The 23,161-nt window shown below is 45.7% G+C and overlaps 3 protein-coding genes across 7 annotated transcripts in view; all 3 read left to right on the forward strand.

The window, feature by feature from the left end:
* Positions 1-9,360, forward strand: part of LOC118785448 (plakophilin-4-like) — a 76,985-nt gene extending 67,625 nt beyond the window's left edge. For all 4 annotated transcript variants that reach the window (XM_036540086.1, XM_036540088.1, XM_036540087.1 and 1 more), the window contains 9 exons: positions 360-542; positions 1,245-1,418; positions 2,147-2,297; positions 3,522-3,714; positions 4,371-4,455; positions 4,556-4,673; positions 4,883-5,014; positions 7,183-7,259; positions 8,449-9,360. In XM_036540086.1, coding sequence (XP_036395979.1) covers positions 360-542; positions 1,245-1,418; positions 2,147-2,297; positions 3,522-3,714; positions 4,371-4,455; positions 4,556-4,673; positions 4,883-5,014; positions 7,183-7,259; positions 8,449-8,700 — 1,365 coding nt within the window. In that variant the 3' untranslated portion in view covers positions 8,701-9,360. The remainder of the gene's footprint in view (positions 1-359; positions 543-1,244; positions 1,419-2,146; positions 2,298-3,521; positions 3,715-4,370; positions 4,456-4,555; positions 4,674-4,882; positions 5,015-7,182; positions 7,260-8,448) is intronic.
* Positions 9,361-10,837: 1,477 nt separating this feature from the next.
* dap1b (death associated protein 1b) lies at positions 10,838-15,489 on the forward strand. The gene is made up of 4 exons (XM_036541024.1): positions 10,838-10,937; positions 12,744-12,834; positions 13,779-13,842; positions 14,800-15,489. Exons 1-4 carry the CDS (start codon positions 10,871-10,873, stop codon positions 14,914-14,916), a joined length of 339 nt encoding a protein of 112 aa, XP_036396917.1. The 5' UTR covers positions 10,838-10,870; the 3' UTR covers positions 14,917-15,489.
* A 6,973-nt stretch (positions 15,490-22,462) lies between these two features.
* Positions 22,463-23,161, forward strand: part of tanc1b (tetratricopeptide repeat, ankyrin repeat and coiled-coil containing 1b) — a 133,137-nt gene continuing 132,438 nt past the window's right edge. For both annotated transcript variants that reach the window (XM_036541411.1, XM_036541412.1), the window contains exon 1: positions 22,463-22,541. The gene's annotated coding sequence lies outside the window, so the exon portion shown is untranslated. The remainder of the gene's footprint in view (positions 22,542-23,161) is intronic.

Below are 23,161 nucleotides of genomic sequence, written 5' to 3' on the forward strand. Positions count from 1 at the left end.
CATGATGACCTTGTGCAGGTGTTAATGCGCCCCACTGGCCAGGCATTCAGGAGCTGGTAAATGCAGGCCTGCAGCCTCTCTGTAGGGAAGCCCTCTCTCCTCTCAAGCACGCTGTCTTTACGCCTTTGTTCTCATGAATCTGTCATGAGAACTCACTGTAAGACGGAGACATCACGCAGAATGGAATTCGGACTGTTGAAGTGCAGACCTCCCCTCCACAGCCCAGAGGCTTTAATTAGAAACCGCTGTCTTGAATTCAGTGCCAGACTCTGAGGTCCGTTTCTGCTAATGAGGGCCTCTTGTGCTGTGAAGAGGTGCGTGTTTGTTATGGTGAACCCGGCCTGGTTCCCTGCCCTCAGATTGTGGAGAACTGTATCTGCACCCTGAGGAACCTGTCGTACCGGCTGGAGCTGGAGATGCCGCAGTCCCGGCTACTGGGGGAGCTCGACGGGCTGCTGGCCAGCGAGTCACCCAGCAAGGAGGCCGACTCCAGCTGTTGGGGCAGGAAGAAGAAGAAGAAGAAGACCTCCCAGGATGACCAGGTCAGCTCAGGGTATACACTCATCATAGATGGCACGGTGTGTAAATATAGCATTCATTCATTCATTTAGTCAGTGAGTGAGTGAGTCAGTCAGTCAACCCGTCAACCAGTCAGTCAGTCAACTAGTCATTCAGTTAGGTCAGCTGAGCATCATCGCTTCCAGGGTATACAGTCGTCATGTGGCAGTGTGACATAGTGGTAAAGAGCAGGGCTCATAGCCGAAAGTACCTTGCAAGGTACTTAACCCACAATTGCCTCAGTAAATATCCAGCTGTATAGATGAAATTGTAACCTACGTAAGCTGCTACCTACGCTCTGGTTAAGAGTCTTTGCTAAATGCATCTGATCTCTACATGCATCTATGTAAGTAATGTAATCATGGGCTGCATGGACTTGTGAAGGCCAAGTTGGCAGGGTACTCCATAAGCAAGACATGTAAATGCAGCATTTATTCAGTCATTTGTTCAGCTGGTCAGTCATGCAGTCATTCATTAATTCAGCAGTAGTCAATGATAGTACATTGCGGGGCCCCCAGAACAAGCAGCCACGGGGATCAGATAGCCACCTGAGGTATTTCTGCTGTGTTCTAGAAACCGCACCTTCCTTTGATCCAGGATTCCCGCCTCACTCGTATTTCCAGTCACGCTGGGACATGTCCCTCTCCTAACCGTCACGCGTTTGACATGTCTCTCCCTGTCCGCAGTGGGATGGAGTGGGCCCCATTCCGGGCTTCTCCAAATCTCCCAAGGGGGCGGAGATGCTGTGGCACCCGGCGGTGGTGAAGCCCTACCTCACGCTGCTGGCGGAGAGCTCCAACCCGGCCACCCTGGAGGGGTCGGCAGGGTCTCTGCAGAACCTCTCCGCCGGAAACTGGAAGGTACAGCCGGGCGGGGGGATGGGGGGGTGGGGTCCAAAGCTGGCTCTGCGAGTACACCGCCCACACACCACCCATACACCCCCCTCACACCATCCTCACACCATCCTCACACCATCCTCACACCATCCTCACACCATCCTCACACTCCTCACACCGCCCATACACCACCCATACACCCCCCTCACACCGCCCCCTCACACCGCCCCCACACACCACCCACACACCACCCATACACCACCCACACACCCCACTCACACACCACTCACACACCACCCACACACCACAGATTTACTGCTTTCATCTCAGACCACTTCCATGTAGACTCCTGAAAAGAGACAAAAACCTTGTGTCTAATGATCAGCGTCACAAGAATGACCACAGATAATATGAAAACTTTGATGTGGAGCCTTTAACATGCACATTGACAACTGAAATGTAGATTAACGTGGTCTGTTGTCTGTGTCAGGCACACAGTTAAACCACAAGACCTCCATGTGATATTTTCATTACGCACAACTCTGTGTGTCAGTCATCTTTGTGTGTTTCCCGATCTCCGTTCCTGCTGACCCCAGTTCAGTGTCCGCATCCGTAGATGGAGCTCCATGCTCCTTCCCCGGAGATCTCCATGTTCCCAATCACTGTGTGCATATCTGCATCCATAGATGGGGGTCCACGCTCTCTCTCCTGGCTCTCCACATTCGGAGTTCACGCTTTTCCTCTGCCCCCAGTTTGCGGCCTACATCCGCGCGGCGGTGCGCAAGGAAAAGGGCCTCCCCATCCTCGTGGAGCTCCTCCGCATGGACAACGACCGTGTGGTCTGCTCCGTCGCCACGGCGCTGAGGAACATGGCCCTGGACGTCAGGAACAAGGAGCTCATCGGTAGGCCGTCAGCACAGTGACTCTCTGCAGTTACAGTCCGGTACATTACATTAGCGGCATTTAGCAGACTTACATCGGTTACAGTTTTTTACGTTAGCCATTTATACAGCTGGATATTTACTGTGGCAGTTGTGGGTTAAGTACCTTGCGCAAGGATAAAACAACAGTGCTCCAGTGAGGAATCGAGCCGGCAACCTTTCGGTTGCAAGCCCTGCTCCTCAAGCACTGTTCTACACTGCCACCCCCAACAGTTCATGTTGCCTCCCTCATCTGTAGTGTGTCTCAGGGTTGAGAGGGCAGGCGAGGAAATTCAATCCACGCCGGTCTGGATTAACTACAAACAGAATAACGCGGAATGCTCTCACAGAGCAAACCGCTGATTATCTGACCAGAATGTCACAGTCGGGCGGTTTCACCCTTCTGACGGATTCATTAACTCGCCCGCTTCTGAGGGGAAACCAGTTTTACTAGCTTCCTCTGTGGAAATAATGAGCCGGGTTTGCAGGGGGAACGGCAGAAGGGCCTGCTGGCTCAGCAGCTGCCGCGGTAATGAAACGTGAGGGTCTCGGGGTGTAAGGAGGGACACTGCAGGGGCCTCACCGAGGAGGAGGGGACACTCAGCGGGACGTGTTAATACGTTACGTTATTGGCATCTTGCAGCTGCTCTTACCGAGAGCGACTTTCATTGGTTACAGTTTTTTACAATGCTCAATGTGCAATGCAGTCATGACCAAAGCGTCATGCTTCCACGTGATTCTGGGGAAGGTCTGTGCATTACTCTGTGAGACTGCTGCTGCCCTTACACATTACAATACATTATAGCCTTAGCAAACACTCTGCTTCAGAGCAACTAACGCAGGGTACAAATTTACATGTTATCCATTTATACAGCTGGATGTTTACTGAGGCAACTGTGGGTTCAGTACCTTGCCCAAGGGTACAGCAGGAGTGCCCCGGTGGGGAATCTAACTAACATTTTTTCAGTTATGAGTCCTGCTCCTTAACCACTATGCCACACTGCTGCCCATATGTGACATGCTACCATAGATCTGCGAGTCTGACTCACCTGCTGGATACTGCTATTGGGACTGTAGGGCAGGCACTCTCAAGGTTAGCTAGGTGGATTTCCAGCTGTGTAAAACACCGTGAGCACCCCGCACAGTATAGGCCCCAGACGCCAGGCACTGTGAGGTAACGTGATGCGCGAATCGTCTCCCCCCTCAGGGAAGTACGCCATGCGGGACCTGGTGAACCGGCTGCCCGGGGGCAACACCACCCTGCTGTCGGACGAGACCGTGGCGGCCATCTGCTGCACGCTGCACGAGGTCACCAGCAAGAACATGGAGAACGCCAAGGCGCTGGCCGACACGGGCGGCATCGAGAAGCTGGTCAACATCACCAAGGGCCGGGGCGAGAGGTGTGCCGTCAGGGCCCTGCATGAATATAACACGCCATGGAATGGAATGAAAGCATATGAAATTACTTTTAAATTACATTACATTACATGCAGTTAGCAGACACTCTTATCCAGAGTGACTTCCAGCACAAGAGAACAGAAGTGTATCCATTCAAGTTAAATGAACAGCAGTGTCAGAGCAGGCTAACACTCTCAGACCAGTGAGTGCGAGCACAACACTATTCAAGCCCTACCACAAGTTAACTTGTGCAACCTGGCTAGGCAGTAGAAGCCAAGTATACAACTATACATCAGTGAATGGAGCACAGAATCTAAAATACATCACAATACTACACATAAAATAAACATCAAATACAAGAAGTAGCAGGTGTTAGGGGGCGGGGATTGAGGTGGAACTGCGATGCAGTCTGAATATTTCATAAAGCACACAGCTGTTATCAGTTGTACATGATCTTATATTAATATCAGCGGTGTGCAACAAAGAGTAATTGTCTTCTAAGGCGGTGTGATCAGTGCCTTGGGTGTCCTTCTGATCTATAGCGAGACGATCGCAGTGGTGGGTTCATTGATTTCACCGTTACTTGAACCCAGCTCACAGTACCGCCAGCGGGGCTTTTCTGACGGATTTTCTTCCCTGCTCTCTCTCTGCGTCTCAGATACTCGATGAAGGTGGTGAAAGCGGCCGCCCAGGTTCTGAACACCCTGTGGCAGTACAGGGACCTGCGCACCATCTATAAAAAGGTGAGAAGGAGGACACCTTGTCTGGGAGCCCTGCACTGCCCTGGTTCCGATTCTGTTCATTGACCGCAATCACCGTGTTTCTCCTGTCACCATGTTTCAGGATGGGTGGAACCAGAACCACTTCATCACGCCCGTGTCCACGTTGGAGCGGGACAGGTACAAGTCCCAACCCACCCTGCCTAGCAGCACCTTACAGATGTCACCTGTCATCCAGTCAGGTGAGCCTGTCATGCAGGTAGATGTGGGAAATGTAGTCCTGCTCAGTCAGGCGCGAGCGCCAGGCTCGGGACTGAAGTTTGTGTATTGGCTTGCTTCAGGGGAAAAAAAATCTCTCTCTAATGAATCAGACTGGGTAAAAGCATCAGGGACAGGCACTGAAATCTTTTAAAGTTTGATTTAACGTTTCTGTGTTCTGTCTGTTGTCCAGCTGGTAGTGCGACTTCCTCTCCTGCAATGCTGGGGATAAAAGAACATCGCTCGGATTATCAGAGAACACAGTCATCTATGCAATATTATAACTACCAGGGAGACAACAATGTACATAAAAGTCAACACACAGGTAAGCCGAAAGTCACCGCGTGCTCTCCAGACATCCATTTTAGAAGATTCTGTGATGAAAAAACGACGAAACAAACTGAAAGTGGGACTTTCACATAATTTGAGACAGTTTTAGAAAGTATGCGCTGAGTACTGAATCACAAAATGCACCCAGATGGGTGGAGCTCCATCGGCTAATTACTCACAGCAGCAGAGGAGACCCTCTGATTTCACGCATTCCTTTCCCTTATCGCCCCGATTGGGAGTCTTGAATCTCTTGGACGGTCGGCGCAGTTGGAAAGAGCACGTGGGTTCCTACTGCTTTTAAGTGGGGCTGGTCAGCGATAAGGGCCGGCCCTCCTGCATTATGAGGGACTGTGCTGAATAGCCACTACAAAGCGGCCATTATCTGAGCCCCAGAGGCAGAGTGGCACAGCTTTATGGGCTCTTCACACTGAGAGGAGAGGAGAGTGTAAACACTCACACACAGCTCCTCGGCCTTAACCCTGTCTTTCACGCACACGCACACACACACACACACACGCACACACACACGCACACGCACACGCACACACACACACACACATACACACACACACACACCTCCTCGGCCTTAACCCTGTCTTTCACGCACACACACACACACGCACACGCACACACACACGCACACACACACACACACACACACAGCTCCTCGGCCCTAACCCTGTCTTTCACACACACACACACACACACACACACACACACACACACACACACACACACACACACACACACACACACATTCACACCTCCTCGGCCTTAACCCTCTCTTTCACACAGACACACACACACAGCTCCTCGGCCTTAACCCTGTCTTTCACACACACACACACACACACACACACACACACACACACACACACACACACACACACACACACACACACACACCTCCTCGGCCTTAACCCTGTCTTTCACACACACGCACACACACGCACACACACACACACGCACACACACACACACACACACACACACACACACACACACACACATACACACACACACACACACACACACACACACACACACACACACACACACACACACACACACACACCTCCTCAGCCTTAACCCTCTCTTTCACACACACACACACACACACACACACACACACACACACACACACACACACACACACACCTCCTCGGCCTTAACCCTCTCTTTCACACACGCACACACACACACACACACACACACACACACACACACACACACACACTCACATACACACACACCTCCTCGGCCTTAACCCTCTCTTTCACACACACACACACACACACACACACACACACACACACACACACACCTCCTCAGCCTTAACCCTCTCTTTCACACACACACACACACACACACACATACACACACACACACACACACACACACACACACACACACACACCTCCTCGGCCTTAACCCTCTCTTTCACACACACACACACACACACACACACACACACACACACACACACACACACACACCTCCTCGGCCTTAACCCTCTCTTTCACACACACACACACACACACACACACACACACACACACACACACACACAGTTCCAAAGTTTTAACCTTGTCTTTCTCTTGCACATGCACACCACACACACACCACACACCACATGCGCACACACACACACACACACACACACACAGCTCTCTGCCTTTACTGTCGGTTTCACACACACAGCTCTCTCTGCTGCCGATTATTTGGAAAGTCGTTTTTTGGGGTTCAGCTGCCTTGAAAAGCTGCCAATACAAATAATATTCCACAGGCATTCCAAACAATAGTACAGTCATGCTTGAGTCTGTGTTCATTAGTGTTAATGACTTTCTTTTGCAAAGCAGTGTTATGATAAAATGGTTACTGCAGAGGCCATACCATTAGGGCGTCTGTGAGTTCTAATTAAGTTCGGAGTGGCAGTCTGGAGTGGTTGTTAGGAAACTGGGCCTCTAGGCAAAAGGTTGCCTGTTTGAATCTTGGCTGAAATCTAGCTTCTGTAGCTGTAAACACGGTATTTAGCTATATCTGCTTTGGTAAATAGCTGGTGGATAGATCCATAATGTGTTGACTATAGAATGTTTAAGTAAACAAGAGTAAAGGTGTCTGCAGGGAAAGTTTCTAATAACCATCTTTATCCTTTGTTTTCAGGGTCTGGAAAGCCATCACCATTTTACATAGGGTCCTACTCCTCACCATCAAGAGAGAGGGAGTCTAAAAGAATGCAGGTGAGAGAAGAACTGTAAGAGGGACCAGCTGTAAAGCAGAGAGTGTAGGAGGGGTGTCCCGTTATTACATACCGGAAAGCTGGCCGTGGCTGAGGTTTCTTCCACTCCTCTGCGCTAACACGAGGAGACTGCCACATATTCCTGTTTGCATAGACGAGCGAGGCGGTGACGCTCTCGCAGGCATCAGCCTTTGTCAGGGCCAAAGCCGCCCTGACTGTGCTGAGCCGGGGCATGGCTCTCGGTGCCTGTCACAATGATGCGCGGGGGTGTCCCGGTGCACTCGGGGGGGGGGGGGGGGGGGAGCGACATTTCACCCCCACCCACCCCCCCATCCCCCCCTCTCTCAGCTGGGAAGAAGTCATGCTTCATTTTCTAAAGGGGTCTTCTCCAGCAAAACCATCCATTAGGTTGTACATCAGAGGGAGGCCTTTTTCAAAGAAGATGGAGACTCTCTCAGCCTTCTCCTGCTCCCAATGTTGGTGGGTCCTGTGAGGACGTTAGGGGGCAGTCATTAATCAGCATTCTCACCTGGCCCAGAGGAAGGGCGGTAATTGCACATGAATAATGGGACATAAAACCACAGTGACACTTAATACACCATGTGTTATGGGGTGATTTTCACTAATGCTTTGGGGTTTTTTTTCATATTACTGTTAGGTAATTGCAGAAAGCAAATACAAAAATGTACTTTTGTATCAATTTAAATGCAACTTGCGTGTTTCTGACATAGTCCTAGGGTGGTGTATAGTCTGGCCTCCCAGTCAAACTGAGACTGTTCATGATAACTATAAACCGTAATGATCACTTCTTATCATTTGTCAGCTGTCATACATTGGTTTTCCATTCAGCAGACTTTTCGGTGCCTGTCACATCCTGACAGATCTGTTACCTCCTGTGCATCTTGAAAAAAGACACTGATTGATTAAACATATTTTATCATGAGAGCATTGTATAAAAAAAAAATCACTTCAGAAGTCATTGCAACAATAGCTGTCTATTGTTCAAGGCCGCTTTTATAGTTGCCAATGACTGACCATGTCTATACATGTCCATACATTTGAACTGTGGACATTTTTTCGTTGTTCTAGTGAGTGATATCACCACCAGTGTGATGTGGGTTGTAGTACTTAGTGTGTCTAGCGATCAGTTGTGTCTCAGGCCTGAAATAACATCCCTCTCTCTCTTCCAGCATCAGCAGCTGTACTATGCCGACGAGCCCAGCAGGAGGAACTACGACACCTACAGAATGTACCTGCAGTCTCCTCACGGCTACGAGGACCCCTACTACCAGGAAACGATCCACTACCCCTCCACCGCGGACTACACCTCTCAGCCTCTGGGGCTCAAGTCCAACACCAACTACGTGGACTTTTACTCCACCACACGGAGGCCTTCCTACCGGGCGGAGCAGTACCCCGGGTCACCCGACTCTTGGGTGTAGCTGTCAAGAGACTCCGACCCGAAAGGAGACGAAAAAAACCCACAGACTCTTCCATGAACTTTTTATTTGTATGTTTTTTTGTTTTTTAAAGTGAATTTTGAATGTTTGGTCGGAGATTGTCGGAGGGAGAACCGGAATGTGAGCCAAAGAAGGAGGTCAGGGAAAGTCGATTTTTTTCGAAGGGCGAATGGTGAGGTTGGGCATGTTTGATGGCGACACTGGACAATTATCGTGAGCGTCCTCTTGCTCTGTCTAGATGTTAGTTTTTTTTCCCATTTGAACCCGTAGCTGTGCTAGCATGAAGAGGGTTTGGGGGTCATGTGACGAAAGGTTTGCGGTAGAGGGTCAGGCAGGGAAATGAGTTTATAGGCCAAAACTGACGAAGCTTTCACATTTGTTTAAAAAAGAATCTAATGTTAGTTTGTACAGAGGAATCCTAACATATTCCTTTCATGTTTTATTGCTGTACTTACTATTGAGATTGTATATGCCATGGAGTCTTGTAAATGTCCTTAATTTTATTGTAAATACAGAAAAAATGTCACCCGGTCTACACTCATTGCACTGGTAAAGTCTTGTGCTATGTCAAAACTATATAGGTATATAAATACATGGAGAAAATAAGGAGAGAAATTAAAAAAAAAGAGATGGCATTGACACAGAAGCATTCAAAGGTAATAAAATTACAATTTTGTTTTTTTAAAAAACAATTGTGTAATTTCATTTTTGTGACATTGCAAAGATATGGGCCGGTCTTGGGATGGCTCATTGTCGTTTCCTGTACATACATGAAGATGAGATGAATTTAAGAGTTTTTAAACTCCTCCCTTCACTCCCCTTACCACTATTGGTTTTATCAGTGATAAGCTGTTACACCCATGCCTTGATTTAATGCTGATATAGCATTACTTCAAACATTTCACTCTGAAAAACATTAATCATAGAAAACACATCTTTTCAGTCAACAGAAAATGAAGTCGGTAACTGATACATTGCCTAGATTGTTTCTACACTGACTAAGAGTGAAGGCTTTTTTCATATTTACGCTGTAAGGGCCTTGGCAGAGTCGTACGGACCCACCCTTGAGAAACAGGTTCTTGTCTCTGAATGTGCAGGACCCGGGGTAGAATATCGTTAACCTGGCTTTGTTGAATTCTCTTAAACCCGAACAACTCAAAGCATTGTTGCATTTGACATTTCTGCCGATTGCGGTTTTTTCCCTTTTGTCACGCGAAATATTGCCACACATTTCCGAGAACTGTGTCGAAGTGTGGCTTTTTTCCCCCCACCCCATTCCCCAGCCTCATGTTATATAATGTTGGCGTCTTTGAGCAAACTGGAAGTCCAGTCAGTATACAATTCTGCGATTGTTCGCGTTTAAAAAGGGTGTTATTTCACTGGTAGCCTATGCATTATTGGACAGACGATACCGGCTCGATTGGAGAAAACACAATGCCATTTGTTCGAATTCTCATGCTGCTAGAATTGTCCCTAATTCAAAAACAGTAAAGACAAATAAGAATCCCCCTTCCGCTACTCAACGAGGGTGAAATTTAGCCACAACAGGTCTAATACTACGATTTAGATACTTGTCTTGTGTAGAACAGCCTACTGTACTATAATGATTTATGTATCCCTGACCCGTAAACACAGTTGCGTTAAACAATGATAATCCAGCTGTTCTTACAGCCGTTTTTAAGGCTTGTCTAATTAGAGATTAATTCTTTTCTACGGCGATAGAAGCTTGCAACTGCGGCAGCTGGAACTGCATTGGAGCAGAACGCTAGTAGCTAGGGGGGGTGTGTCCTGCAAGTTTTGGTCACGTTTTTGGACCCCTGACAACATCTCAAAAGACACTGGCCCCATTACTCACTGTTGTGGTTAGGCATCAAAGACATTGCTCACATTTCAGGCTGGGTGCATTGTAAACTTGGTGTGTAGTTGATTATAACTTTCATATTCATCTGGCGAGGTAGACAAAGGGAGTTACGTAATTTGAAAAAAAAATCGTGTTTGTGACGTAGCCAGTTGTTTTTTAACTCGAAATCCCACCCCCCATAAATTTGATTTCCTGGAGTGGTTGAAGGCTACGTCATTGGTCCGTCATCAGTATAAAACCAGTGTGGGAGGGTACACGGTGTGCCTTGTACTTGAGAACAAAGTTTTGAAGATGGTGCAGCTGTCTAAAACTGGAATGAGAGAGAATCCGACGCTGAAGGCTGGGCATCCCCCAGCAGGTAATTACTACACACTACTACTTCCTCCGCTTTCCTTTTCGTTAAATTTGTTTGAATCTTTTTTAAAGATTAAATCGCATTGTTGTTGATACATTCCTTATTCAGTTTACTCTGTTGATAAGATGAGTACAGATTTCTTCACGAATAACTAACGTTTTCATGCAAGGATTAAAAAAAAAATCTTGGCCATTGCGCTGTTTTCTGGTGCTGCGCGTCGCCTGGCTTTGTCGAGCCCTGCATCGTTGTGCATTTGTCTCAGTCTGTGCATCAGCGTCGCAGGGATATGTGAGGAATTCTCCCCTGAAATCTGAACGATACACTTGGCTTTGAAACGTGTAACTTGTACACCCCGCCACAGTTTCCGGCGTTCTGATCTCCTTGCCCTGTTGTTTTCTAAGCCTTCAGAGAATGCAGAGCGCAGGTCGAGCAGAGTAACTTGCCGCACGTCGAGGTGTGCTCACAGGAATAACCCCTAGCGATTGGAGCTCTTTGAAGATTTAAATGGTACTTTGCATGTATATGCAGGAAATGCAACGTTATATTAAAGGTGTAAATCTTTCTAAAGTGTTCAGGTAAAACGAACTGTCATTTAAGTTTCAAATAAATAATGCCGTTCGATTTCTTTTTTATTATTATTGTTAGGTGGTTACCTGCAAAGGTTGTGTGTGTGTGTGTGTGTGAGAGAGAGAGACACACACATAAATTAAATGGAAACCAGAATTTTCACAAAACCACAAAACTTGATGTAAATCTCCCTTAATGTTAAGCTAAACTATTGGAACAGTGTGGGCCAACTTTGAATTAAGAGTCTATGAAATGTACCAGTTGTCCCCTAATATTCTGCCCAATGCATCCAGAGCTTGTGTTCTGGGCCTGGAGACGTTGAAACTTTCTCCAGATGGCTCAAACATATCCAAACTCAGTTAATTCCACAGATTTGGATTTCCCATCTGATGAACACGCGGATGCTTAGTGGTTCGTGATACATTGGTTGGAGCAGTCACGGGGGTGCAACCTTTTCTCGGCGTGGAGCTGCAGCTAGGCTCGAACAAGCAGGAGGTGTAGGTTGCAAACCCAGTGCAGCATGCTTCCTTTTCCTTTGCACTGCCTTTTCAATTGCAGTGGGCAGACTCCACCCACAGCTTGCTGGCAAGTGGACCAGCACCAGAAAGGCTAGCGGGCTGAGCTGACACAGGCCACCATGGCAACAAGGATCATGGGAAAACCATCTTGAACGTGGATGGCGCAAGCAAGTCCTATCTCCAGGTTTACAGTGGAAAAGGGGGGGCTTCTTGTGTCAACAGCCCATGCCAGTGTTCTCCATGCTTCGCCTCACAGCTAATCTGCCCTTCCCTTTCACTCTGCCAGTGCTGGTCCACCCATAGCCTCCGGGCCTGACGGGCTAAGCCAACACGCTGCCTGGGAAGCGTTAGTCTGTGGAACTATGTGAGCTTGCACTGTACTTACAGTAAGTCTGTTTGGGCATGGCTAACCACGTTAACAGCGCCTTTTGTTTTCCTAAAATCCTCCACAGTGCAATTACAGCTGCAGTTCGTGCAGGCCTTGAGCTGTCTTGTAATTAGGGTGTTTTAGGTGCAGGATGAGAGGAGATCATGGTGTGTGGGAAGATGTCCCCTGTCCTTTAATGTCGCTCAAAACTATGGGGTTTTGTGTGTGTGTGTGTGTGTGTGGAGCGTGTGGGTGTGAGAGCACAGTCTCCACCATCCCATGGGGACTGGTATGACTCTGGGAAGGTGCAGTTGCTCTGTGTCTCAGGCAGGGGGCGCCTGTGTTCTGTGCCCACAGTGAAGGCCGGAGGGAAGCGGGTGGCTAAGAAGAGCAGCGAGGACACCGTTGCCATGGAGAAGGAGGCCAAGCGGCCCGCCGAAAAGCCCAGGTAGCTGTCGCGGCGTACAAACAGGGGTTAAAACCAGCTCCTATCCTTGGGTCCTAGAGGGGTTCAGATTTGTTTTGGGGGGTTTATGTTGCAAATGCAGTTCTTTGGACACGTCTAGCCTTTCATTTTCCAGTTACCCATTTTGCCCGTGGGACCAGGAACGACAGACCAGGAAATTGCCAGGATTTAAGTATAAACCAATGAAGCCCTGGTTCTTTAGTTATTTTACTTTATTTCTTTCCCTCCGTTTCCATTTTCTGGCCCGTAGAGGCCATAATGCTGAATCCTGCTGTAATGGCAACATGGCCAAGATTGAGTTAGCTGCCTGTGTGTTTTGGTTTCTTTACTTTCAGTGGTATGCGCAATCTCGCACTATTTTAAGCAGCCAGCTAACACTGTCTGCTTGGGGGAAAAACATCACTCAGCTTTGTGATTCTATTGGGTGAAGGAGGGGTGGAGGCGATGCTGAGGTTTCATAGTCCAGTAGCTTCGGTCTTAGTCTGTGCTAAGTTTCACTGTGCCCCCTTGGCTTAAGGGCATGAGCCAGACTACACCCAGGTCGGCCCTCCTCATGGCAAATTGCCGCCTCAAACACTGGAGAAGATGTACAGGCCATGAGCCATAGTTCCTCCAATCACAGGTTCTGGCAGTAGCTTGGTTTTTGAGTAGCTGCGTCTCTTGAGTACATTGTGGGAGAGAATGCAACATATTTAGCCTTACCGTCACACTGCCATACTGCTCTCTCTCCACAGTATCGTTGTCATGCTTATTTTAAACACTAGAATGCTGGGTTAGCTCGCATTTTGCCATGATTGTCTTAGTTCCACATTTGTCTTGGGACAATGTTTGGAACAAGGCCCATTAGCTGGTTTGATATTCATAGCCTGTGTATGTCTGTGTTTTTTGCCAACTGCTGTTGAAGGGATATTAAACTTCCTTTCCAGGTCTCTTCCCACTTCTCCCAGAATGCAATCTGTCAGTGTCCTGTTAGCAGGCACTCTGGAAAAGGTCAGTGGCTCTGTCTGTACCCTCCTGCAAATGCATGTGTTGATGTACAGATGGCTTTGGTTGCTATTTTCTGAACTCGCTAAAGTCAACAACTCTAAATGTATGGTGGAGCACGTGTATTTTTAGCACATGTAAATGGTACACTGTGTTAATATTTACCTTACTTGAAATGCATATCCAATTTTGGAATTCAGCTTCACTACTACCGTACATTGCCACATCTGCTGTTAGGGGTACGGTGGTGATGTCTTAACGTGGAATTTAACTTGGATATACATCTTGTGCCGTCTAGAGAAATTGCACAAGGCATTCAGCAGGTTAAACCAGGTGTTCTCTTGGGTTGTTAATCTTATAAAACTCTATAAATCTGCACATTGCTGCAGGTGCTGTATTTAATTGATGCCCTACTTGTAACGTGTTACACCACATACATGGTATAATGTGTGTGTATGTATGTATGTATGTATGTATGTATGTATGTATGTATGTGTGTGTGTGTATATATATATATAGTGTGTGTGTGTGTGTATGTATGTATGTATGTGTATATATGTATATATATATATATATATATATATATATATATATATATATATATATATATATATAAAAAAAATATAATTTTTGTGTGTATGTATATGTGTATATATGTGTGTGTGTGTGTGTGTACAGTACCAGTAAAAAGTTTGGACACACCTGATTAAAATAATGGGAAACATGCATTCAAAGATGTTTTGATCTAAAGACTTGTGCTGAAATGTGTCACATTTTTTTTAAGCCATCAACTTCACTATTTATATTTGTCTATGTAAGAATATATATGTATGAAAAAATGTATAGTGTGTGTGTCTTAAATGAAATGCCATGTGTAACTGAAAACTCTTTCAGCTGCCTATGCATCATTTTGATAAATGGAGTGAAGTGCCTGAGTTAAGAAGAATCTGCCTTCTGTTGCAGCTGGGGCACGAGTTTCCAGAGACTCCAGTGAGTGTCAGACACAGCAGGCTGAGGCCGGCCGTGGAGAAGTCCCACTCGCCTCGCTCCTTCTTTATACAGCAGCCCCGCAAGTGTTGAGCCAAAATGGCCGCTCACCTTCTGAGTGTGTGGCACAAGAGCCTGGGGAATATCTGTGAAGTAAACAGTCTTAAGCGAAACGGGAAGTGTGTGCAGTGGATTATACCCGTGGCGGGGCCGAAGTGGGCAGAGAGAGAAGCCTATGTAGTTAATGTTTTGTTCTCAGAAAGGAAAAAAAAAATGTAATAGCACTTAAGCTTCAGTACAATTGTAACAGCTCTTAAGCTTCACATTAACTCTTGATCTCTAGTGATTTCTGACCTTACTTGTGGGGTCACTTGTTTATTGCTTTGATATTTGTTCCTTGTGCTTGGTTTACTACTAACTAGGTGCATTGGCTGTTTGCCTCTCTGTCTATATCTGACGGAGGCCTCTGTCGACAAATGGAGTATAGTGTCACCATGGAGTTAAAAGAAAGTGGGTTGTCTTAATCATACTTGTTTGAGAGACAGAAAGAGCCAGTGTATGCTGTTTCTTCAATGTGGGCAGAATTAAAAATTCTAAATGTGAACTTTTCTAGGCATGCTTAACACATATTGCTTGAATAAAATTGCCTTACAATTTACAGGAAAATTGGGTCATTTTGTGTCATTTTTGTTTTTGTTTTTTTGACTTGTAATATGCGATAGAAGGCACACAATTGTGTTTGACACACACAAGCCCCAAATATGATCACATACTGCATAGATTGACTGATTGTGCTGACTTATTAAAAGCTGGTGCAATTCCTGTTTTGGCCACAAGATGGAGGCATGACCTTTCCGTATGCACTGCCTGAACATTTTTTTTTTTTTTTTTTTTTTTTTCCCAAAAAGAACATGGTTTGAATATTTCATCAGTTTCTGTGGTTAACCGCCTTCCCCCCCCCCCCCCCCCCCCCCAACACCATTGCCAAGTTTTTATTCTAACACTTCTACTGCAACTCTGTTTAACCTGTGTTTGGAGCTCCTTGTACTGCTTTTTAAAGTAATTCCAAGTCTTGTCCTTTATTCCATCTCACTTGATTCATTGTCTTGAGAACCTGCCCTCGCTGACATGAGAAAAACTTTAATAGCTGTCTGAAGATATTTTCTTTTGATGCGTCTTAGTCTTGGTGTTATTGTAATCTACAGGTGTACCCCTCCACGTACGCACACACCTTTAAAATTTGATGTGTCTCAGTGAAGTGGTGCCAGGCTTTGAGGAGGCTCTCTCTCAGAAATGCCACTTTACACAGAGTCTGTTTGTTCTCTGTGCTCACACATGTTCAGGCATCATTAGGCCGACGGTGCCTCCTCCCTCGCCGGGCCTTTGTTGTGGTGACGACGTTGTTATGCTTCTGAGGGAGGAAGGGAGGAAGGGAGTGGGGGGGGGGGGGGGGGGGGGCGTGTGGTGAGGTCAGTCAGTGTCCTCTCCATCAGACCTTCTCATTCTACATCATTCATTCTCTTTGCTCCTTGTGGAGCATAATGCATGCACAATAATCCTCCATCTCTGCTCGTCCTTTGCAACTCTGTGTTCATCTCCCCACAACAGATCTATTTCCGTCAGTTCCTGCTCAATGGTCCTCCGCCAAGTGGTCTCGGGTCACCATTTTACAAGGGGGAGGCCATTTTTAAAGCAACCTTGGGTGGGAGGTCTGGTTGCAACCTTAGAAGATGACCAGGCCATCTTAGGTGGTGGTGTTTGGAATCGATTGAGCTAACCATTCTGCATCACATGGCAGTACACGCTGCCTGCAGTGGAGCTTGGTCCTCTGATTTCTTGGAGTCTTTTACGGTGATTAGTGTCACGGCTTGGGCGTATTCTTTCTGAATGGCTCCAGTTGGACCCATAAGCTAATTTCCAGTATGTAAGCAGGGTTGCCTCGATAACAGCATATGCAAGCAGAATTATCGAATCGCAGGAAGATAAATCATCGCTACCTTCACTCAGGTGACATTCAAATTGGCTATGCGAAAGAGCAATCAATCAGCTGAAAATAACAGACAGCAATTTATCTGCACTCATCAATAGCATGTCCATCGATCCAGAGCGCTGTATGTATAATGTTGTCCTGGATTCATGTATCCCAATAAAAGATCATGAAAGATTAATCAGTGCCTCACAACAGGAGGGGGCCTTCTAAAAGCTCTGGCTCGTTTGGCCAATCCATCAGTTCTGCAAGACTGACAGCATCGCGTTGGCTTTGATCAATATTTTTCATGTTGTGAGGAAGAGCTGCCCAAGGTAAGAGAGGCGGCCTTGCTCTCTGTAATCAGCCCTCTATTGTTGCCAGTTAAAAACGTGATTCTCCTAGCCTGACTTCACTGTGATTCTCTTAATTAGACATGTTTAAAATGCAAATGCAAGATGTAAGTAAAAGGTATAGTCCTCCCAAATGGATCCCACAAAGCAGCTTTTAAGTGTATTGGAGTAGGGCTTTATGTTTGCTCATCCCAAGAAAGGAATTTCCCTTAGAGGAATGAGGCATGGCTCGAGTACAGGAATTTCTCATTAAATAACGGATATATATGTATTGCTCTCTCCCTTTCACTAAACACATACATGTACGTGTGTGTGTGTGTGTGTGTGTGTGTGTCTGTGTGTGAGTGTGTTAACTGCTTACTCTTACTGAATTACAGTTGTGTTGCCATGAGGGTGCACATGACTATGATATTATGGGAAGGCACTGAGCGAACATGTCCACAATAATTTAGGCCTTTGAAGTTCTGACGTTTACTTTGATTGATGTGTACACTTACAATGAGTCCAATGTTGACTCAGCAAAGCAAATATTCACATTAAATGACTGTGTATGAGGAAGGCCTTCTCTCTACAGCGTTGCTTGTATTAAAGCCAAGCAAGTAAAGCAGTTCAGGGCAAAGGTGGTACACTGCCACTTTAGTGCAATGCTGTGCTCTTTGTGGCACAGTACAGTAGTTGACTTAGCATGTGAGTTCTGACACATGCAGGGATGTCTGTGACTTGGAATGCGTGGGAGGGGAAGTTCCGCGAGCTGAAACAGATCCTCCACTTTTTTGCAGAGAGTTTGGTTTCTCCGTTTCTCTCCGGCTAATATTTCATCTCTTCTTTCCTTTTTTTTTTTGTGGCGCACTAATGGCATGCCAGTGCCAAAAAACGAGCGCCTTTTACAGGGCATGCTTACTGATAGATGGGCCGTACTATCCTTAAGCTCTTTTCTGACGGTGTATCATGTGGCCGGAGACTAATGTTTTTACAATAGCCGTCTGATTCCGTGCCAGCATCCATTTCTGGCAGATGGGAGATGAGACCAAAGATAAAGAGACAGTGGCTGCATTCCTGCGCGGCTCCCCGAAGCCGTGCTTATCTGAGGGGGATTTGAGCCGGTTACCTGCGCATGAATAATGAACCGGGGAGGACTAAGCGATTCACGTGCGTGTTCCGCGGACGCTCGCGGCTCATCTCCGCATTACGGGGATTAAAACGAAGCCCCGCGCGTTTCATCACTTTCACAGAAATCAATACTCCATTTATACTGCCTTCTGTCCGCACTAGCCAGCTCACTGTTAATGTTTTTTTTTCTTTAATGAAATCATGCTATCTAGAAAATGCATATGATTCATAAGTACGGTTGCGGGGTACTTAGTATTTTTGCCCACCTTTCAAAAAACAAACCTTAAGACTCATATTGCCTTAAAATAATGTAGCTAGAATATGTAAAAACATTCACTGAATTTTCAGATTATTTGACCTCATTAATGTTATCATCATAACTTTATGAACAACACAAATCATAATGTCATGATTGAACGCAGAGGGGTTAAAGCAACTACTGGAGGCAAATGTACTATTTAATCACCATTAGCAGAATATGTGTGGAATTCACTCCCACATGAACAGAAATGTAGAATGTATGGGGGTTCAGGGTCAGGTTAGTCTCCAATTAGCATTGATGCACATGGAAAGTTTACATCCCTCAGGAGCAGCTCTGGAATACGTATTAGAGGATTCAAAACACAATCAAAATCACTGCAAGCGAGGGTGTCCGCTGTGCACAGGGTGGAGGGCGTCACAGCGGAGCAGCTTACTGTGTACACACACAGAGGCCTGCATGATCTCCCTCACACGCAGGTGTCTGTTTACTCATGTGGAGCCATTGTTGAGACTTCCTGCCATGTGACAATCCCCTCTCTGATAGATCGTTGGTCACACTCAGTGGCTGCCTCCCACCATGGTTGGCACTGTGGGGGGTAATGAAGAGAGGGGATGTGGGCAGACATAGCGACCTCACTCACAAATCAGCGCCATGTTTGTTAGTGTGAAAATTGCTGGTGTGACCTTATCCTTACGTCAACAGGAATACAGAGATCACTAAAGGTGGCACATAAAGAGTATCATTGTGAAAAAACCATATTCTGTCAAGATCATGAGTATTCCTCCATTAGCGTTTAAAGGGTGACAAAACCACAATCGCCGCACTATGTATAAATGTACCTCATTATTATCATTTATTATCATTGGGCAGATGCTCTTATCCAGAGCCAATTCTTATCCAGAGCTCTTTTCCAAATGATAATAAATGATAATTTATCATTGTCATCTAGCAGTGCGGTGTAGTGGTAAAGAGCAGGGCTGGTAAGTGAAAGGCTGCTGGTTCAATTCCCCAATGAGACTCTGCTGTTGTACCCTTGGGCAAGGTACTTAACACACAATAGCCTTGGTAACTATCCAGCTGTATAAATGGATAAAACTGGATAATCTATGTTCGTTGCTCTGGATAAGAGAGTCTGCTAAATGACAGTAATGTAGTTTAGTTTAATCTTTGTTCACCAGTCCCATTCCGGAGGACTGACTCCACTGCAGATTTGATGAAGACACGCGTACAGTCATTCCCCAGTGTGTTTCCCGGACGCAGTGCAGGTATCAATACACTACAGCACATGTAACTGGACCTCGATCTGGCCGCTCCTTTGTGTGTGTGTCCTTGGCAGGGATCAGCTTGGGGTGTTCTCTGTCACTAACAGCGCTTGTTGACTCTGGGCCTCTCCCCGGTGAGTGCCTCTGAGCCGGGGAGTCTGTCACCAGTCATCTGACGTGAGCGGGTTCTCCTGTGGCTTCCTCCTCCCCTGCGCACACACACACAGTGCACAGAGGAATCTGAAAATAACCCTGCCTCACCCCAGCGAGACACAAGCAACAACATCAGAAATCACCCAGCGCTAATCACGGGAGAATTACGCATTCCGTGAAGTCATCCCCTTACCTCAACCGTGGACAAGTCTGTTTGGAAATTTATGCTCCAGATGTGGTCTGCAATTCAGCTCCTTAGCATGACGACCAAGGGGGGGAAAAAAAAAGCTAGCTAAGAGATCCAGTCAAGACTGCGGGGGAGAACAGGGTACCAGTTCAAGTTAGGGTGAAGTTATACGACATTATACGACCACAAAAGTGTGGTACAACTGTAAAAAAGAGAAAAACAAAGTGGAATCCATTCTTATGCAAATGAGTGGGAAAGAGGCCATAAGATATGCAAACCAGGGATGTGATTAGCTACCTCCCACTGAGAGAGGAGGAAATGGTTGTTTTATGTTGAAGGATGCACTCATTTTGCTGCATTTTACAAAAGTTGTTTGAATACACAGTGACATTTGTTTAATATCACCCAATGGAAAGTCAACCACTGATGTAAAAATGAAATTGTTATTGACTGTTTGAATGCACTTACACTAAATAAACTCTTACTGTGAAAAAGATTTATTTTTATCCTACAATAAGAAACAAGATTACTGTTGCAAAAATGCATTTACTACTTATTTTCTTACTTTAAGACTTTCTACATTTTTAAACAGTCTGTGCACATCACATAATCAACACAAGTACACCATGAGCTTGACTTGGGGCTTCTCCCTGCATGCAGTGTCTCTTTGTAAAATATTTTTCTTCTGTTGGTAAATTAGAGAGGAGGACTTGCAAGCTTTTGTACACAGGGGCCTACCAGAACCTAATTCTGGAACCTAGAGCTGGATAAAAATGCTGTTAAAGGCCTTCCACTCCCACTCTGTGCAGATATCAGATGTTATTGTGGTATCTTTGGGTTGTGACTCAGTTGCATTTTATGAGGTTGCTTTCCATGTTGGAAGAGCAATGCTCTCTGGAGGAACATTACAGTGTCATAAATACAAACATCATTTCCAAAGTGGGTGTGTCTAAACAGAGCACATCACCACCAGGTGCGCAGGGGGAATTTTAGAACAATGCTCTTCAGACAGAAGTACAGTCAAAGCTTCTTTCAGTCTGGCGGCGGCTGACACCGGTTCGATGTATCCATAAATGCCGAACAGTGAATTAAGTTCAATTATATGACTGCACTGAAGACTTGACTTGTTCTGCTTTGCTCACACCACCCACTTTGTGACATTTGGATTCATGATGGTAAAATTTTTTCCTCGGTAAGAATCTTCTACCACAAACAAAAATAACACAATAAAACACCGTGAGAACAATCACTAGGCCAGTTTTTAGACAACCTTTATCGTCAGGAAATCTTTCCGCCTCACGGTGGCAGTATAGAGACAAATCTGAAGTAAGTGAGTAGTTCATCCGATCGACCTGTATACGTATTTAGCGATCTGTTTAACCTTAACGTTTAGATTGTTGTAATTGTATTACTTTGAACGTATCTTGGGGTCATATCCAACATTATGTCCCTAAGTGGATAACAGACTTTAACGCATTCTGGACATATTTAGATGCTTCCGCTTCCGTTTTAAATATTCAAAACTCTCTTAATAAATCTTAGTAGCCTACAAACAAGGCTACAAAACATAATTCTACTGGTGTGGTGATTCTGTGATGGTGAGTTTTAAAATGCTCGAAAAAATATCTTCTGAAGTGTTCCGTAAACCACATGCATAGGCGTTAGTGGAGCGCGCATCTGACCTAAATTTCAATCATTTCCACGACTCAATTTAATTATCCTCACGTGTTATGAATTACCTCCACACGTAGCAGTATGACATTAAAAACTAATTATGTCATGTGCTCCGAAAACCCCCAAAACGCCTGCCACGTTTTTTCTTTTTTTTTTTACAGCACACAGCAAAAGACGAAATTAAAACCAGTCTCATTCTGTAGGCTACTTGTTTAATATTGAAATTGATTGAATAGATTTACGTAGAAAGAAATATTAATCGTTTCTTAAGCGTTCGTGTAAAACCAGCAAACAAACTCATTTGAACCACCTGGACTTGCTGTAATTTTTTTACAGTTCTGTAGCTTGCCCAAAGCTACGCATTTGAGACTGCGTTTTGCAAGGAAAATAAACTAAAGCAATCTGTCATAATTGCGAGGCGCCACGTGTATTGGGGAAGATTATACAGGTCTACGAAAAAAAAAAAGTCGCTGCCTTCAGTTTCCATGTTCGTTTTCATCTTTGTTTGCTTACAAATGTCCAGCCTCAATATGCAGCCTGTTATTACAGCAAGCTCGTAGAATGCATGACTGTAAGCTCGGTCTGTATTGCTCGGATACCGTCTTGGTGCGCACCCCTGTGCAATGACCTCATGGTGCTAGTTCTGCGAGGGAGGAGTTGGGCGCTCTCCCTGTCTATCCTGCTCAGTGGATTCATGTGGAGATAAGCGGGAGGAAAAGTTTTCTTTCGGGCGTTTCATGTCCTAAATCAGGTAACTATATTCCATTTATCTTTAAAAATTTAGAAACGCCGATGGCCCTTTAGAGGTTGTTTTCTTTCAGAATTTATGTATGTGTGGTGTTTGTCTACGGAAAACAATGCTTGAGATGAAAAAGTCCGTAAGGAGAGTTTGGGTAACGTAAAGTGACCAAAGGGAGAGGTGGAAGGTGCGGATTGGAATTTGTCGGGACATGTCTAAGAAGAAACGGTTTATATGTGTGGAGAACTGCGGGCAACAAGGTTAATTTTGTGTGTGATGAAATTAAACTTATAATAATTCAACAGTCTCTGCATAATAAGCATGTCAGTAGTTTCATCAACTTTGGTAGACTGTTTGTGCTAGCTTTCTAGCTAACGTTAGCTACGTACTGTTATGGTGTGCTAGTGCAATTATTGCCATGTAGTGAAGCTTGGCAGCTAATACCCCGTCTTTGCTGTCGTGGGGCATAAATTAGCACATCTCTTGCCGCAAAGGTGTAAGTTGGGGAAAATGCCGAGCTGTCCGCTGTAATATTTCACCTACTGTGTATATAATAAAGCGCGGAACAAACTATAAAGTTTTGTTAGGTATCTAACAAGGTAATCTTAGCACCTTCAGATGTTTACAAAACT

This window comes from Megalops cyprinoides, chromosome 11, assembly GCF_013368585.1.
Source record: "Megalops cyprinoides isolate fMegCyp1 chromosome 11, fMegCyp1.pri, whole genome shotgun sequence".
Lineage (NCBI taxonomy): Eukaryota > Metazoa > Chordata > Actinopteri > Elopiformes > Megalopidae > Megalops > Megalops cyprinoides.